Source organism: Alternaria viburni (genome assembly GCF_023758015.1).
Source record: "Alternaria viburni strain BMP 2772 chromosome Unknown scaffold_12, whole genome shotgun sequence".
In the NCBI taxonomy this organism is placed as follows: Eukaryota; Fungi; Ascomycota; class Dothideomycetes; order Pleosporales; family Pleosporaceae; genus Alternaria; species Alternaria viburni.
In genome coordinates, this window is record NW_026055781.1 from 1,023,679 (window position 1) to 1,039,242 (window position 15,564).

At 56.7% G+C, this 15,564-nt stretch overlaps 7 protein-coding genes across 7 annotated transcripts; 2 read left to right on the forward strand and 5 right to left on the reverse strand.

Annotated features, from left to right (window-relative positions):
• Positions 1-92: 92 nt before the first annotated feature.
• Positions 93-2,370, reverse strand: PRT1 (Translation initiation factor 3 subunit b; the record flags this gene model as incomplete). Its single annotated transcript, XM_049355247.1, has 2 exons — positions 93-503; positions 556-2,370. 2 exons carry the CDS (start codon positions 2,368-2,370, stop codon positions 93-95), a joined length of 2,226 nt encoding a protein of 741 aa, XP_049210643.1.
• A 448-nt stretch (positions 2,371-2,818) lies between these two features.
• Positions 2,819-6,495, reverse strand: J4E79_006377 (uncharacterized protein; the record flags this gene model as incomplete). The annotated part of the gene is made up of 5 exons (XM_049355248.1): positions 2,819-4,205; positions 4,251-5,661; positions 5,710-5,776; positions 5,832-6,367; positions 6,432-6,495. The coding sequence occupies 5 exons, from the start codon at positions 6,493-6,495 to the stop codon at positions 2,819-2,821; spliced, it is 3,465 nt and encodes a 1,154-aa protein (XP_049210644.1).
• Positions 6,496-6,778: 283 nt separating this feature from the next.
• On the forward strand, positions 6,779-7,729 carry J4E79_006378 (uncharacterized protein; the record flags this gene model as incomplete). Its single annotated transcript, XM_049355249.1, has 1 exon — positions 6,779-7,729. The coding sequence occupies one exon, from the start codon at positions 6,779-6,781 to the stop codon at positions 7,727-7,729; it is 951 nt and encodes a 316-aa protein (XP_049210645.1).
• Positions 7,730-7,746: 17 nt separating this feature from the next.
• Positions 7,747-8,889, reverse strand: J4E79_006379 (uncharacterized protein; the record flags this gene model as incomplete). The annotated part of the gene is made up of 1 exon (XM_049355250.1): positions 7,747-8,889. One exon carries the CDS (start codon positions 8,887-8,889, stop codon positions 7,747-7,749), a length of 1,143 nt encoding a protein of 380 aa, XP_049210646.1.
• Positions 8,890-9,609: 720 nt separating this feature from the next.
• Positions 9,610-10,956, reverse strand: J4E79_006380 (uncharacterized protein; the record flags this gene model as incomplete). The annotated part of the gene is made up of 1 exon (XM_049355251.1): positions 9,610-10,956. The coding sequence occupies one exon, from the start codon at positions 10,954-10,956 to the stop codon at positions 9,610-9,612; it is 1,347 nt and encodes a 448-aa protein (XP_049210647.1).
• A 1,154-nt stretch (positions 10,957-12,110) lies between these two features.
• Positions 12,111-13,489, forward strand: J4E79_006381 (uncharacterized protein; the record flags this gene model as incomplete). Its single annotated transcript, XM_049355252.1, has 2 exons — positions 12,111-12,729; positions 12,792-13,489. The coding sequence occupies 2 exons, from the start codon at positions 12,111-12,113 to the stop codon at positions 13,487-13,489; spliced, it is 1,317 nt and encodes a 438-aa protein (XP_049210648.1).
• Positions 13,490-13,637: 148 nt separating this feature from the next.
• On the reverse strand, positions 13,638-15,062 carry J4E79_006382 (uncharacterized protein; the record flags this gene model as incomplete). Its single annotated transcript, XM_049355253.1, has 1 exon — positions 13,638-15,062. One exon carries the CDS (start codon positions 15,060-15,062, stop codon positions 13,638-13,640), a length of 1,425 nt encoding a protein of 474 aa, XP_049210649.1.
• Positions 15,063-15,564: the final 502 nt, after the last annotated feature.

Genomic DNA, 15,564 nt, shown 5'->3' on the forward strand with positions numbered 1-15,564 from the left:
AACCTTCGTTATTCCATATGCCCTGAGCAATGTGCTGCTAGCATGCTCGTTGAAACTGCTGTCACACAACTCGGTTCTACTCATTTGACCACCTAATTGACAACCTCTTCGGTCTCGTCGATAATCTCCTCTACGATTTCTTCAATCTCTTCCTGATGTCCATCATCCGCTTGACCAGGCGTCTCACCTTTGAGAGATGCCAGCTCAAGGTCGGCGCCCTCATCGCGTAGCCTCTGTGTAACTTCTTCGCGCCACCTGCGCCACTCATCCAGCATCTCGCGGCGAGCTTCCACCACAGCCTTGTTGGCGGAGCTCTTCTTCGCAATATCTTGTTCATCAAAGACCTTGGAGTAGTTGCGCAGATTCTTGCGGATCTCGGCTTGTTCCTCCTTGGAGAGGAGGGTCGGGGGCCGTGGGCGCCACAGGAGCTGCTTGAAGCCTTCGATGGCTTCTTCGCGGAGCAGCGTGCCTTTGAAGTCGTAGAGGTGGTAACCGTTCTCCATCTAGTGCGTGTCAGCAGAGACAAAAGAGCATAATGGTGATGATGATACATACGCGATGACGGAAGGCACTAGCGACTGTGGCGACATAGCGGCCAGTCGGGTCCCACTCAATGTCGGTGACGCCGTAGTGCTCGGCCGTATCCATGAGCTGCAAGTTGGCATTGACTTCCTTGTCGCCCTTTTCGGACTCCTCCTTTGGCCTGTCGAAGCTCATGTCCCAGAATTCGAGTTCGAATGACTGCTGCGACTGTAGAGCAGCGACAACGACGAATCGTCCCTTGGGCGACCAGTAGATGGCATTGCTGTTCTTCTTGTCGATGGTTCGGATGTGACGGAAGTTGCCTGGCGCGCCACCCTTGAGCTTCTCGGGAGCGAAGAAAGAGACGGCAGTCTTGGGGCCAACAGCGGCGCCCTGGATGACTTCGCCAGTGGTAATGAGCACGAAGCGGTTGCCCTTGGGCTCCCAGGCGAAATTGATGACAGTGTCCTTGATGGAGTCAACGACCTCAACAGGCACACCCTTTTCGCGGACACGGAAGATTTCCAAGTTGGTGGCGAGAGACTTTTTGGACTTGGAGTGGCGGTCGACCTTGACGCAGACGTAGGCAGCTTCCGACTGCCAGTGAAGCTTGGCGTCTGACACGTTGAAGAGGTTTCGGGTGCGCACAATCTCCTTCGACGGGACGGACATGAGGCCGACCTTGGCGGGGTTGCTCCCGAGCTCGGGGGTCCAGTAGCAGAAGAGCTGCTCGTACGTCTTGATGCCTTCTCTGCGGGGCGTTGCGGGGGCCCACTCAAAGTCCATGACGCCCTCGATCTTGACGGAAGTCTTGTCGAGCAAGTTCATGCGCGGCAGCTCGTAGATGGAGATGGACTGGCCCTGGGTCATGCGTGCAACATACTTGTCGTCAGAGGACCACTTGAACGTCGGCCATTGCAGCTTCTTCTTGACCGGGTTGCCCTCGGCATCGATGCCGCCAGGGACGTCAATGGTAGCAAAGGAGCGCAGAGGCTTGCCCGTGGCAATGTCCCAGATGATGTAGTTTTTGCCGTCCTCCTCGAGCGAGAGCGATGGGACGGGGTGGTTCTCGTCGACCTGGAGGGGGCGGTGGGACCAGGTGGTGAGGTACTTTTCGCTGGGGGAGAAGTCGACGAGGTTGACGCCGGGATGGGCGAAGCGCTTCTGGCGGCTCCAGGCCTTGCCGCCCCACAGCTGGACACCTTGGGCGTGCATGGAGGTGAGGTAGGTTCCCTGGGGCGACCACTGGATGAAGGACTCGGTCCAGTTCTCGCGGTCGACCACTTGCTCGGGCTGGTCCTCCTTGTCGTTCCAGAAGACGCCGACCTTATCCTGGCGGTACATGGCCATTTGGTCGCGGCTGTCGGGGTCGCCGAGCCACCAGCGCAGGTGCTCCTTGTGCTCAAAGGGCGGGATCTCGGGGGCGTGGTACTCGTCGTCGATGCGGCCCTCCTTGCCGTAGCGGTCGATGTCGGTGAGCTTGTTGACGGCCATGGTGTGCCTCTTGTCGAGGGCAGTCCCGTTGAGCTGCTTGACCGCCGCGACGGCCTCGGCGGGCGCGCTGTATTCGACAAAGGCATATCCCTCCGTCTTGCCCGCCTCGCCGACGGGCATGTGCACGCCGTCGTCCTTGACCTTGCCCACGCTGTTGAGCTTCCTCAGCACAAACTTGACGAGCTTGGCCTTGCTGTCCTCGGGCACCACGGGCAGCCCGTCGATGACGACAAAGGCGTCGAGCCCCTCGTCGAGCCGCACCTGGAACTGATCTTCGATGTCGGTAAAGTCGATCTGGCTCTCGTCGAATTCGTCGTCGCCGTCCATGGGCAGGTTCGAGTATGCCGAGGCCATGGTTGCGGTGATGGTTGCGGTGATGGTTGCGGTCGTAGTTACAATACAGCGGCGGGGTGCGGTTTGGATAACTTTGCGACCCAGGTAATTTTGGTGCGCGCTAGCCCTCGAGTGGGGTCCACGGGCCCGTTAGCTCCATGCGAGGTCCGCGCCAACACTTCACCACAGTCACGCCCGTCTGGCTTGCAGGCTGGCCACGTCGTGAATTACTCATTACACTACAGTACACACACAACACGCCCAAACAAAACCAGTTGCCGCCCGCGAAACATGGTCTATTCAACACAACCGCAATGCGCCTGATCCAACGTGCACTAGATTGCCCCCATTCGTCTCGTCACATGCACCAGGACACCCTCAGCCCGTTGACGCCCATCGCACCAGGCCGCACGCCGCCCAGGGAAGGTAGACACTACAGCAAGACACAACATGTAAGCATCGGCTAGCTCTACGAGCCGCGCTTACCTTCACTCAAGTCGACGTTCGGAGTCTTGACCAACCTTCCGCTCGCCGAGACTCGCTTTTGCAGCCGCGCATCCCGTTCGCGCGCTCGTTCCGACGGAGAGCTGCCGTTGCCCGCCATGATGGGCGGCAAAGACGGAGCCTTCTCTGCGCTGGGTACGGCCTGACTGCCCACCATGGGTGCCGGCCGCTTGCCAGCACGCTGCTCTGCCTTGAAGTCAAGATAGCTTCGTGCCGAGTGGCCGAGGGGAATGGGCGCTGGCAGCATTGGCAGCTCGGCCCCGTTTTGCAGCAGCAGCTCCGCTACGGGGAACGCTTTGCGGCTAGGCTGCGCTGTGCCTGGGCGAGCCGCTGAGCTTGGCGAGCTTGCTGGTGATGCCGTCGCTGAAGGAGATGCTGGGTCGGCGGCTGCAAGCGCTAGAAACACGGCGTGTGTGCCTCGTGATCGGTCGCGTGCGTTTGCATTTGCCCTCAGAGCTAGAGCGTAGAGCACGTTCTGAATGTCGTTCTTCTTAACCGACGCTAGAAGCGTCTCCTCTGGATTTGCGTAGTGGGACATGTTCGGTGTTATGGGTGCTACGTAGGTCCGATCGGCGTACTTTGAAGTAATGAAATGTAGCCTTTGCTCTCTTGTCGACATTGGCCCCGGCTTCAGCCCGGGTTCCAATCTTGCTTCCCAGATGGAATTGCTGACGCGGTTGCCGATCTTGAGCAGTATCTCGATGATATCGGGAGTGAAGGACGTGACATCCAGAGTCAAAGAACGCACCTTTGTAATGTGGGTGCCGAGTGACCGATGTATGCCACTGCATTCGATACAAATGATGATGCCGAGGTTGATGGAAACCCAGTCCACCTTGATCTCCGTACCGCAATCTGCGCACATTTTGTTGCTGGAATCCGCGTCTCTTACCTGCTTAAGCAGCTTACCTTCATCGCCAAACGCCTCCTCTCGCCGGTATCCGCCAGGTCGATCACCTACTGTGGCATGCCGCGCCGGTGCCTTGGAGCCGTACGTGTTTCGATGACTTGACATTGATGGACTCTTACCCGTGAGCACTGATGCAATATCTCGGTGCGTCTGTCCAGGCAGCGAGTCTGTTGATGGCCGATCCGATTTTCCTGTCGCCTCAACAGCTGTCTGCAAAGCATTGTTGACTGCACTGATCCACGACTTCATGTCTTCTTCATTGGTTGCCTGGTACACTCGCGTGTATTGGGGGGTGATGACTTCGAAGCAAAACCGGCGATCTGCGTTGCGCGCTTCCCTTACTGAGGCCATGCGGAGGTCGATTGGTTCCATGTGCAGCTCTAGACTCTGCTTCCAGTTGGTGTACTCTGAAAGCCTCCCCTGATCAAGGACGATCCAGAACCTGGATAATGTCAGCAGGCTTCCGACTGAAAGAGGCTATACCTACTTATGCCAGGCTTGCTTGTTCAAGCCCTTGGGATCCACATGGCTTCCGGGCCTGCTGAGGGCCCACAGAAGACCTTCCTTGCGGTGCGCACCCGAACCAGCTTCGGCCATTGCAGCGGGGTCCTTTTCTTCGAGATCTCTGATTCCCTTGAACTTGTCCGGCTGCGGGGCCGCCATGGCCAGGCTCGCCTTGGTAGCCTCGGGGCTCTGCGGTAACGCTATGGATGAGGGAATGCTTGTAGATGAGATAGTCTGGGGCGGCATGACTGTGCTTTGAAACATGGGTACAAGACTGCCTTTGCGGCCAGGAGGCGGCTCTGGATCTGACCTCGACGTTGTTTTCGGCACACTGCCTGTTGATGCTGCGGGAGATGTGAGGGAGGGCACGGGTACCTCATCGAAAGTCTTTTTAATCGTCTCCAGCGCTCGTCTTTTCTCCTCGCGCTCGGTCCTCTGGATCTGAAACTCCTTGTCTGCCTCTTTGACCTCGCAGCTCAGGGCCTCTAGGTGCGGCAGCATGGTCTCAATCTTCTTCGCCGTCTCAAGATAGCGTTTGGCTTGGGCATCGGCATATTGCGTAAGGTGGGAGAGCACCTCCTGGTCTTTCCGACCTCCATGCAGGTCCTGCATAAATGAGGAGTAGTCGAAGCGCTTCAGCTCAAAGTTGCGCCTCTTGGCTTGGTATTTTGAGTCGGTCTCGGCGCGCTTCTTCTCCTTCAGTGAGTCTTGCCGTTGGCCGAGATATCGTCCTAGGTATTGATAGTAGTCTTTGCTCTCCTCCTCAAAGTCCTTGCGTTTCGTCTCGGCCTGCTTGATGTCGATATTGTAAAGCTTGTATATGGGATCAATGATGAGTTTTTGGATGTTTGTGGAATTGGACTTTTCGTAGCCCAGAATCTCCTTGGCAATCTTGTCAAAGTAGTGGTCAATGGCCGGCTGCACTGCGTTTGCATTGGACGACGAGGCCTCTCTGAGCGCGTCCATGAGGTCGGCCATGGCATTGTTGCATGCGACCTGGGCCTCCATGGCGGACTCGGCGCGTTTGAGGACCTTTTTCCACCTGGTGCGCATGTTGCCCGTCTTCTGCTCGAGTGACTTCATCGTGGCGCGAAACAGCGGCCCATCGTCGGTCTGACTGAGGTCTTCACCGGGGCGTGAGACGTCGAGCTTGACTGAGGCGGTGCCGCTCGCCAGTGTGGTGGTGTGGCTCGGTACGAGGCCCAGGCTGTGCTCGGGGATGGGTTCGCAGATGGGCGATCGCGGAGGTATCGCGTCCCACTCGCGGTCCTCGCCTGCCGAGTCGCTGACGCGAGACTCTATCGACTGGGCCGAGGGGACGCGCAGGCGGGGAGGGACGCCAAGTTCGAGGCGCGGCGAGGGCGACTTTGGGCTCTGCAGCTGGCGCGGCGTGTCTGTTGTAGTCAGCGGATGTTGGGGGCAGGGCGGGGGATGGTACGGACTCTGGACCCAGACGGTGAAGCTCGCCAGCGTCTCGAGGCGGTGGGCGCGCTGGTCATACTCGACGAACTGGAGGGGGTCAGCAGTTGCGGCGACGGAGTGGCAGACGAGGCGGGCTACACACACTGCAGCTGGTGCGCCAGCCGCCGGGGCGCGACTCGGGGGCGCGGGGCGGAGTCCATTTCCACGACCACTGGAACTGGACCGACGAGTGGCCGGCGGTGGAGTAGTCGCCGACCAGCTCGACCTGGGGGTTCTTGTGGAGGTTGGGGTTGGCGTGGAACTCGCGCGTGACGAGATTGTCGAGGTCGCGCTCGCTCGAGGCAAAGACAAACGTCAGGCCATGGATGTGGGTGTCGACGAGGCCCGTGGGGGCGCCGTGGGCCGTCGGGGGAGGCGTGTAGGTGGCGGGGACGGCGAGGTGCTGGCGCAGAACAAAGGTGAAGTGGAAGAGCAGCTCGTCGTCGCTGGGCAGGCGCAGCAGGAAGGCGGGCGGGCCATCGGCGTGGGGCAGCGCGTCGGGGTCCTGGACGAAGTCGATGAGGGCGTCGTCGCCCGGCTCGCGCTTGGCGGCATAGCGGGCGGCGGGGAAGGCGTTGGGCGAGACGTGGAGCAGCGTGCGGTTGCGGGCGTTGGTGATGGTGAGGGCGGCGACGGAGACTGCACGCGAGGGTTAGCAGGGCGAGCGGGCGAGCGGGCGAGCTGGATCGAGGCGGCGGCTTACATCGAGTCTGGTCGCGCAGATAGAGGGCGCCTGCGTCGCCGGCCTTGCTGTTGACTGCGCCCATGCCCGCTGGCAGCAGCCCGTCGAGGCGGACGAGGGGAGGCGGGATGGATAGGCGGTCGGCGGTCTGCGCGATGCGCGGTGCGCGATGCGGTATGCGATATGCGGTATGCGATATGCGATATGCGATATGCGATGTACGATATGCCGTGATCTGTCGCAGTAGCAGCATTGGCGCCGTGGCTACTCCCGCGCGCTAGCGGCGGGCATGGGCGCACGTCCGCCGTCGTCGTCGCAGCAATTTCCCTTCACTCTGCACCCCCGCTGCTGCTTCCTCGACGCCCACCATGCTTCTCCCCACGCTGCGTCACGCCCTGCGCCAGCCGCTCGCCAGCCCGCGTGCCGTCCAGCGCCGCTGGGCGCAGGTGCACGACGTCCGCTTGCTCGCCACGCACGACTCGCAAGAGCGCATCCTCGCCAAGTACCGGGACAAGCTCGAGCACAAGGCGCGCCAACAGGGCCTCAAGGACCTCGACGAGCTCAAGGAGCAGTACAAGGACAAGATCGAGGAGCTGCGCAAGCAGGCCATAGTGCCCGGCGCAACCGCGCCCCTGACGCCGCCGCCCGAGACTCCCTGGCCCTCACCTCCGCCGCCGCCGCCCGCTGCGCCAGGCTCTCCTACGGCCCCGCCGCCGGGCGTCAAGACGCTCAACTCGTTCCTCGACCTCGCCAAAGTCCAGGCGCTCCCCAGCAAGGAAGTCCAGGCCCTGTGGCGCCTACGCCACGCTGCCAACCCGCAGAGCATCCACTTCGCTGTCCCCGCCACCACCTTCTCCCAGCTCCTTCGCAGCGCCAAACAGCACCCCTCGTTCGTCCTCCCTGTCCCCCGCGAGATACCCGCCGACGCCCCATCGGCCTCGCAGCAGCCGCCTCAGACGCAGCAAGCCGCCGAGCTGCACTATCTCCAGTTCTCCCACCCGCACGTCGATACCACCACGCTCATGTTCACGACACTGGCAGAGTTCAAGCTCAGGGGCGAGTTCGCCAGTCCCCACACCACCGTCACCTTCCACCACGAGCTCGCCGAGACCCACAACTTGGTCTTGGGCCAGGGCTTGGTCACTGAGAACAGGGGCGTATCCGTCGACGACGCCAGATGGCTCGTCATGTGCATGCAGAAGTTCTACGTGCAGACGGAAGAGGGCAAGGGCCGCAGCCAGCTTCTCGACATGTTCACCCGCGGAGACAGCGCATTCCAGGTAGAGCGACTGATAGATGAGGCCGAGAAGATATTGTGATTGTACACGCCACCCGCCTACCCCCTCAGCGGGAGCACATGCTGCACTAGACACGTCTGCCTACAAAGCGGGCATTCGGGCTTCTCCCGCGCCCAGTCCCCGATACACGTCCAACAGAAGACATGACCACACGTCGTCACACTCGGATCCTTCATCTCTTCCAGGCACAGCGTACATTTCCGATTGCCGCCGCCAATCCATCCCATTGTTTCCTCCCCCTCCAGCTCGTATCTTGCCTTGTCCAACGCTGGTGTCTGTGTCCACTTTTGCACGTCGGACGGCGCCGCTATGGGCACCGCCGACGCTGCGTCGAATAGTAGCGCGTTGTTGGCGCTGTAAGCATTGGGATCCAGAGACACTTCTGCGCCGCCACCGACAATGGCCGACGTGCCTTGCGGGTGGCCGCCACCCACTGCCGCTGTCGAAGAGGTGACAGTATTGTGCACGTGTAGGTAAGCCTGTACAGCCATCTGTAGGACTAGCAATACGCCCAGGACTTCGTAGCCTGCGCGATTGTCGCCCTCGGTCACCTGGCGCGTGAAGATGTACCGGAGCCCCCATATCCGTTTTGAGAGGTGGTAGTAGCTCCCGGAGAAGTAAAACGATGCCAACGAGAGAGCGTACACGGGTGATGGCGATGTAATGGTGTCGAGGTTTCGGAGTAGGTAGTTTTGTACGCGCATGCCCAACGGTCGCCCTATCTGTGTCTTGCTCCCACTCTGCTGTGCCTGATGCTGTGCCCGTGCCTGTTGTCGTGCATGCCACCGCAAATTCGCCTCGAGCTTTGCGCGCACTCGCCGCCTCAAGGCCGGCAATGCCCTCCCGAGCACATATGGCCCCAAGATGCAGCCGAGTATGTATCCAGCTCTGCGGCCCAGCGCCGGCAGGCGTCCGCTTTCGCTTTCCACCTGGACAATGTCTGTGTATTCCTCGCCCAGGGTCCGGTTCCCTATCAGCGTCGTCAGACCGAGGTAAAGGACTTCTCCGGCTACACGCGTCTCGGACGCATACGTATGCGACGTGCGCGCGCCATAGAGCTTGCGCAACAGCGTCGAGAGCTGATCGAGAAGCACGCCGGAGAAGTAGGCGTCTTTCTGGTGCGAGCGAATGATGTCGGGAGAGGCGGCAAAGGGGTAGGCGTAGCGCGTAGAAGACGACATGCTTGTGTCGCGTACAAGAGTGACGGTGGCCGCTGTGTTGTGTTGTTGCATGTCGCAGCTCAGCCACGACCTCGGCTGAACCCTGGAGACATCGCGTCACGTGACTCGCTCCGGCGGCTTATAGAACTCCGGTCGCGTTCTGCATATGTTACATCTAATGTATACTCCAACTTACACCCTAGTCTGCTATGTTACCGTAGAAGCCTGTTAAGGCCTTGATCATCAATCTGCTTCAGACCTCGGGAGCAAGGTTCTAGCGGACCATTGCAGTGTGGCGCGATCAATTCGCGTCATGTCTAATCCTTGGAGCGTCTCGGAGTTCACCTGGGCGTCATGGGAACCTGGAACTAGTACTTGAAGATGAGGAGCATGCCGCGGTGTGACGATCTTGTTGGTGTGCAGTGTGGCAAACTTACAATGTTGACGAGTTCACCGCGACGAGCTTTGTTGCCCCACGAACCACATTATCCTGCGACGACATCATCAGATCTGAAACAAGCAAGGGAGGTAATTCAATATACGTAAGCAGATCAACACACGGGTCTGTCCGAGACGCACTCCTCTTTCAACTGGCCCTGTGGATGGAATTCGAAACGTCTGATGCAGGCACATGGATACGGTGCAGATGAGGCATTGGGACATGGCAACATGCCTGGTCTTCTGACGACCAACTAAGAGATTGAAGCCCATATCTACATTCAACCCATTCGTTACATCATGTCATCTTATTTCGACTTTCTTGTTCCTCCATCCAATCCGCTCCTTGTATTCAGTGACCAGGTCTGCAGCGCCCTCAAGATCTTCTTCAGGAAGCCAATCATGGCTGTCTTCGTATCCCTCCCACTTGACGAGGTAGTAGTTCTTCTCGTGCTCGTGAAAATGCGCCACGATGGCCTCTACAGCAAACTCTTCCGTTGCATCCGCTTCTGCATCGTCTTCGTTGTTGTGTTCGAGCGACTGTTGTCCCGGATACAATGTGCGCATAGATGTTATTCGGCTGCCGACGTATCCGTCCGATTCAAATTGCGGCGAAGCGGGTTGTGGGGGTATTATGTCGTCTTGGTCTGATGCAGCAAGCGCTGAATAATTAGAGGAAGACGCTGTCTGCAGAAGGACGTCCGCCACTCTGGAATCCAATGGAGCTGGGGAGCCAGAGTCTCGCGCGGAAAATGGAGCTGCCGTTGGAGCTTCTTGGAGCACGTTATCAGCAGACGGTGAAAAAGCGGGTATGATGGGGTGAAGTTGACATGGAAGAGTGCTCTCGATCCCGGATGGGCTAGAGGACGGACGATCTTTACTGCTGCCCGCATTCCCAACCTCGATTGCGAGCGATGGTAAGTCGCCTCTTGTAGATCTTGCATCATTGTCGCTGAGCGCTAAGTAGTCCACATCTTCTGGTTCGGAAGGTTCGGAAACTTCTGAAAGTTCCCGTCGAGGGACAGAGATGGATACTCTCCTGGCTATTGGTGATACCGAAAGAGCGCTGTTGGCGACAAAAGCTGAGCGTGTGGTGTTGGGCGATGTCTGCGTGGGTTGTCCGACGTGTTCGGTCGTGCGATCGAACACCATAGGTTCGCTGTCTACCAGCTGCTCGTGCATGTCGTTCTTGAGCTGTCGGGAGCTTACGACGAGGCCTCTTGTTGGCTCTACACCTCTCGCCCTTCCCCTGCATTTTCCGCGTGTGGCTCTCGGTCGACCCCGTGAACGTGGGGTCGGCTCTACAGAGAAGGCGAGCGCGCTGAGCATGCGGCTCCCTTTGCTGGCGTTTGGCCCTTTGGCATTCTTTCGCAGTTGGCGACGCGCCAGGTCTTCGGCCTCGGTGCGCATAGCAATGGCCTCTGCCTCTGCCTCGAGCCTGAACTGCTCAGTTTCATATCGTTCCAGTTCAGCTGGAGAAACGAACTGCAGTATGCGTTGCAGGTCCACATCCTCAAGCTGTGTAAGGGCAATACCGTCCCGTGCACTCCCCGGTCCGCCCGTATATGTGACCTCTACGGTGTATAGCTCCCGCTTGAAGCGGTCCTCGGTCTGTCGGCGATGGAGTATTCGCGTTCGTGCGTTCGACATAGGGCAGATGTTAGGTAGTCGTGCGGCGACAGTGGCAGGCTCCTTGCGAATGCGCCATAACTGGTCGTACACCTCGGCGCCAGGCGTGTATGCTTCCCACTCCCACTGCGCACATTTTAGTAGTGTTTGGTTGTGGCGATTGTCTCACGATTGTCTCGCGATTTGGCGGTAGCATACTGTTCGCGTCTTGCCTCTGCCTCGTCCTCTGCCACCTCTAGCGCTGCGACCGCCTCTGCGCCCCCTGCCCGACATGCCTATTCTGTAGATGGGTCTGAAGCGATGCACCGAAGGCCCGATTCCCCGCAAAGGCAGTAATTGAAGCCACAGGTGTCCGCGTCCGTCATGATGAGAGTTGAGCGGTTGGCATGCGGCGCGATTGAGCGGATCCGTGCTCAGGTGGTTCCTGGATTCTCCCGGGCTTATGTCAGCCACCAAGCTATACCGATTTCGGGTTTCGTACCATCTGGGAACCACACGCGCAGCTCTGATCGTTGGGCTCACAAGCGGAAACTCTACTGAACCGTTCAAATAGCTCGAATCAGTTTACCTAGAATGCTGAGCAATGATTTTGGCATCAGCCACATCGGCCGTAACTCAAGACCTCGGGAGTGAAGCTTATCTACCTAGGTAGGTAGGTAACTACATAGGTAGGTAGCGTTCACTGGAGACGGAACCGTCGAATCATCTCACTGCAAATGAACTAGCGTCACTTTAGCGTACATCCGTCAGCAACCCACAGCAAGCACTAAGTGTCAGGGCCTCAGGAAATATAAGCAGTGAAAATGTCCAGTAGGTAATCAATCATAGCGCCCAACATGTCTCATTCCACACTTGGATGTCAGATCGCCCCACGATATCATCACGAATACGATTTCAGCTCATCTAGCGAGTCCGAGCTGGGAATACAAGCTTCCGCCGCCGCCAGCTCTACTCCTCTGGAGCAGCAGACCACGGGTGTCAAGACTGAGACGGTGCATGGCACCACCGCCGCTCCCAATAGGCTAACAACGCTGCAGCGTGGCCGCACAAAGAGTAGCCGCAGGATCGTGCAAGAACAGGCGCCTGTCGGGTTCTTTCACTCGTCCATGGCCGCTGTCAGGCTACACGTGATCAGGCTCTGGCTTCGTACAAATCTCATTCTCGCCATTGCCATCATGGCCTTTCTTTGCCTTTTCTGGGGTGCACTGTTTCGTCAAAATGCAAACGTGGGGGGTCTGAACATCTCCGTTGTAGACTTCGATGGCCAGCCACCGTTTACCGGGGTCGCACCCTTCGTGGGTCCGTTTGTCACTCGCACTGTTCGCAGCATTATGGAGGAAGATGGCGTGGTGCCTGGCTACACCTTTGCGTCTCCCAAAGACTTCAGCAACGACTCGCTGAACGTACGCAACAAAGTTTACGACTTCCATGCCTGGGCGGCCGTCATCATCAATTCCAACGCCACAGCAATGCTCGATGCCGCAGTGAAACTGGGGAACGCGAGCTACGATCCCTTGGGTGCCTGCCAGATCATCTATAATTCGGCGCGCGATCAAATTACCACCTCGACTTACATTGTACCAAGTATTAACACCCTCCAGAAGCGCGTAGTCACCGAATTTGGCCGCGCGTGGATCGCACATCTTCTCCAGAACAACGTTTCAGTTACGGACATGCGCCTAGACATCGCACCCCAAGCTCTCTCTCCCGGCATTGAGTTCACCGTCAACGACTTACGCCCCTTTGGACCGCCTATTGCTACACCCGCGGTTAGCATTGGCCTTATATACCTGAGTGAGCAATGTTCCTGTACGAACCGCATGTGACATATACTAATATCTTACACCGCTATCTAGTCATCATCTCCTTCTTTAGCTTTACGTTCTTCCTACCTATCCATCTGAAGTACCTCTCGCCCAAAGGTCATCCACCGCTGCACTTCTATCAGCTTATCGTGTGGCGCTACATCGCGACGGTCGCATCTTACTTCTTTCTCTCTCTCGTCTACTCCTTTGTCAGCCTCGCCTACCTTATGCCCATGGACCGTCCTACTGCCTCCCACAATCAGCCCGCCGGTAACCCTAACGCGTATGGCAGAGGTACCTTCTTGGTATACTGGATGGGCAATTGGATTGGAATGATTGCTTTTGGCCTTGCGAGCGAGAATATGGCCATGCTGCTGGGCTCCCCTTGGACGGCGTTGTGGCTCATTTTCTGGGTCATCAGCAATGTCGCCACTGGGTTTTATGCCCTCGAGCTTGCACCGAGCTTTTATCGCTGGGGCTATGGTTGGCCGATGCACAATATCGTCGAGCTCACACGGTCAATCCTGTTCGATCTGCATCCACGAGTTGGCTTGAACTTTGGAATCTCATCTGCCTGGGCTGTGGTAGACTCAATCTTCTTCCCGCTTTGCTGTTATTATATGAAGTGGAACACTGCGCGGGTTCGCAAAAATGCAGCCAAGGCCGAGGCGCATTGGCATGCCAAGATGGACAAAGAGAGAGAAGACCCCAGCCTGTTAGCAAGGGTCACTACGCTCAAGGATAAATAGGAAGGATAGTGCAAGAACGTCGCAAGTCATGATCTTCCCATAGATCGCACGGAACATGTTCCCTTGTACCCCCCCAATCCTAGTCATCCTGAACACATCGCGGCAACGCACGAAAGGTAGGCCAAGGAACGCTCGATGCAAGCTACCTCTAGACTTTTGCCTTCCAGTCCCAGCCTACCAGCGACACCCTAGTAGCAAGTAAAAGAAACCCTCCTACAAAGAAAGACAGACCCGCCCAAACATTCGCATACGTGTAGTTGCCATTGTGGCTCTGGATGATCGCTCCAGCTAGTGGCGGACCTGTAAAACTCGATATACTCACCACGGTGAAGGCCATGCCCATCCTCACCCCAGACTTCTTCAGATCTCTCTCCTGACTCATACTTCCGATTACCGCAGGCCAAAGCGCCTGGATAACGGCGCTCCCGCTTCCATATATGACAGCAAATATGTACAGGGTGACGATGGAGTTGATTCTAATCCATACGAACATCATGATACCACAGACAAACGCGAACGGTATTAGAACATTAAGCCCACCAACCTTGTCGGCATAGTAGGTCGGCAGTAGGCGAAAAATAAACCCCATGCATACTTGCACGAGAAGCAGATTGATACTTTGCTGGTAACTGGCACCAAGAACATTTCGCGCATAACTTCCAATGTAGAAGAAAGCGAAATACAATCCCCAGAAACTGAAAAAGGCACCAGCACAGTACAGAGCATATGGCAGTTCCGTGAAGCTCGCCCAGTCGACCAATGGACCACTTTTCCTGGGAGGGAGCCGGGTACGGTACAAGCCGATGGTGATGGCATTCATGAGCAACATGATAAAGCCGATGATGCGTATCGTCCATGGAAAGCCTAAGCTGGGTAGACATTGCTGCACGATAACCGGGAAAATGACGCCCCCGGTGCAGGACCCCAGCGCTGTGAAGCCCAGCGCAAAAGCACGACGCTTGACAAAGTAAGTGGAGACAAGGGCCATGGACGGACAGAATTGCAACCCATTTGCAATTCCCAGACATACGCCCTGAGAGAGAAAGACATGCCAAACACTTTTGCTCTCCGCCAAGGTAAAGATACCGAGTAGCTGAAAGCACGCACCAGCGATGTAGACCGGGCGAAAAAGTCCAGCGTCCGTAGCACGGCCTGTAAAAGTGCCAAGGAAGAAGAGAAGGAATACCTGAAGCGATCCAATCCAGGAAATGGTCGAGGAAGCTATGCCGAGTGTGTTTTCGTAGTAGGTCTGATACACGCCGAATGACGTGAAGAAGCCAAAGGTGGTCAGGATAGTTAGGTGCGTGCATAGGACTTGGGTCCAAGCTGTGAGGCCACCATCGGGAGCGGGGCCTGGGTCGAATGAAGCTGCCGATCGACGCGAAAGTACGCGGGCGAGAGCAGGCTGGCTTGGCTTGTCGTGTGTGTGCTGTGCATCTTGATGGCGAGCTTCAGCATTCAGGGTGGCTTCTTGTATCCCAATGTCGCGCGCGCCAGGCCATGTCTGAAGGTTGCGACCCATAACAGTGTTCAAGTCTGCAACCTCCTTCGCGTCGACGCGTTGACTAGCCATTTGTGCAGGGTAATCGCGATAAAGACTAACTACGGGCGAAGAAAGACGTTTAATACCGTGGGGGATGCTAGTGAATAGAAATCTGGGACGTGCAGAACGAGTTGGTTTTCGTAAGCCTGTTAACCTTTAGCGTCTCCGGGAATAAGACAGTTGCATAGTATTACCTAATGCACGTAAGCGCGTAGATAAGGTACGTAAGATAGGTCTATCTAATATATAGTAGTAACGTATAGTTCTAAGATATCTATTAAAAGAATAGAAGCTTTTAAATAAATCTAAAAGTAAATATTTTTTAATAAATTTATTATTTTATTAGTAAACTAATAATTCTATAGTTTATAAACTAGTTCTAAAAAAGTAAAGTCTATTACTAGTCTACTAGAAAATATATAACTAAAAGTTTTCTTTACTTTTAGAAGTATAGTATTAAGTAAGCTAAGACTTAGAGTTTTAGTACTACTACTTCTAAAATAGTTAAAGCTTCTAAATTTAGGCTAGCTAT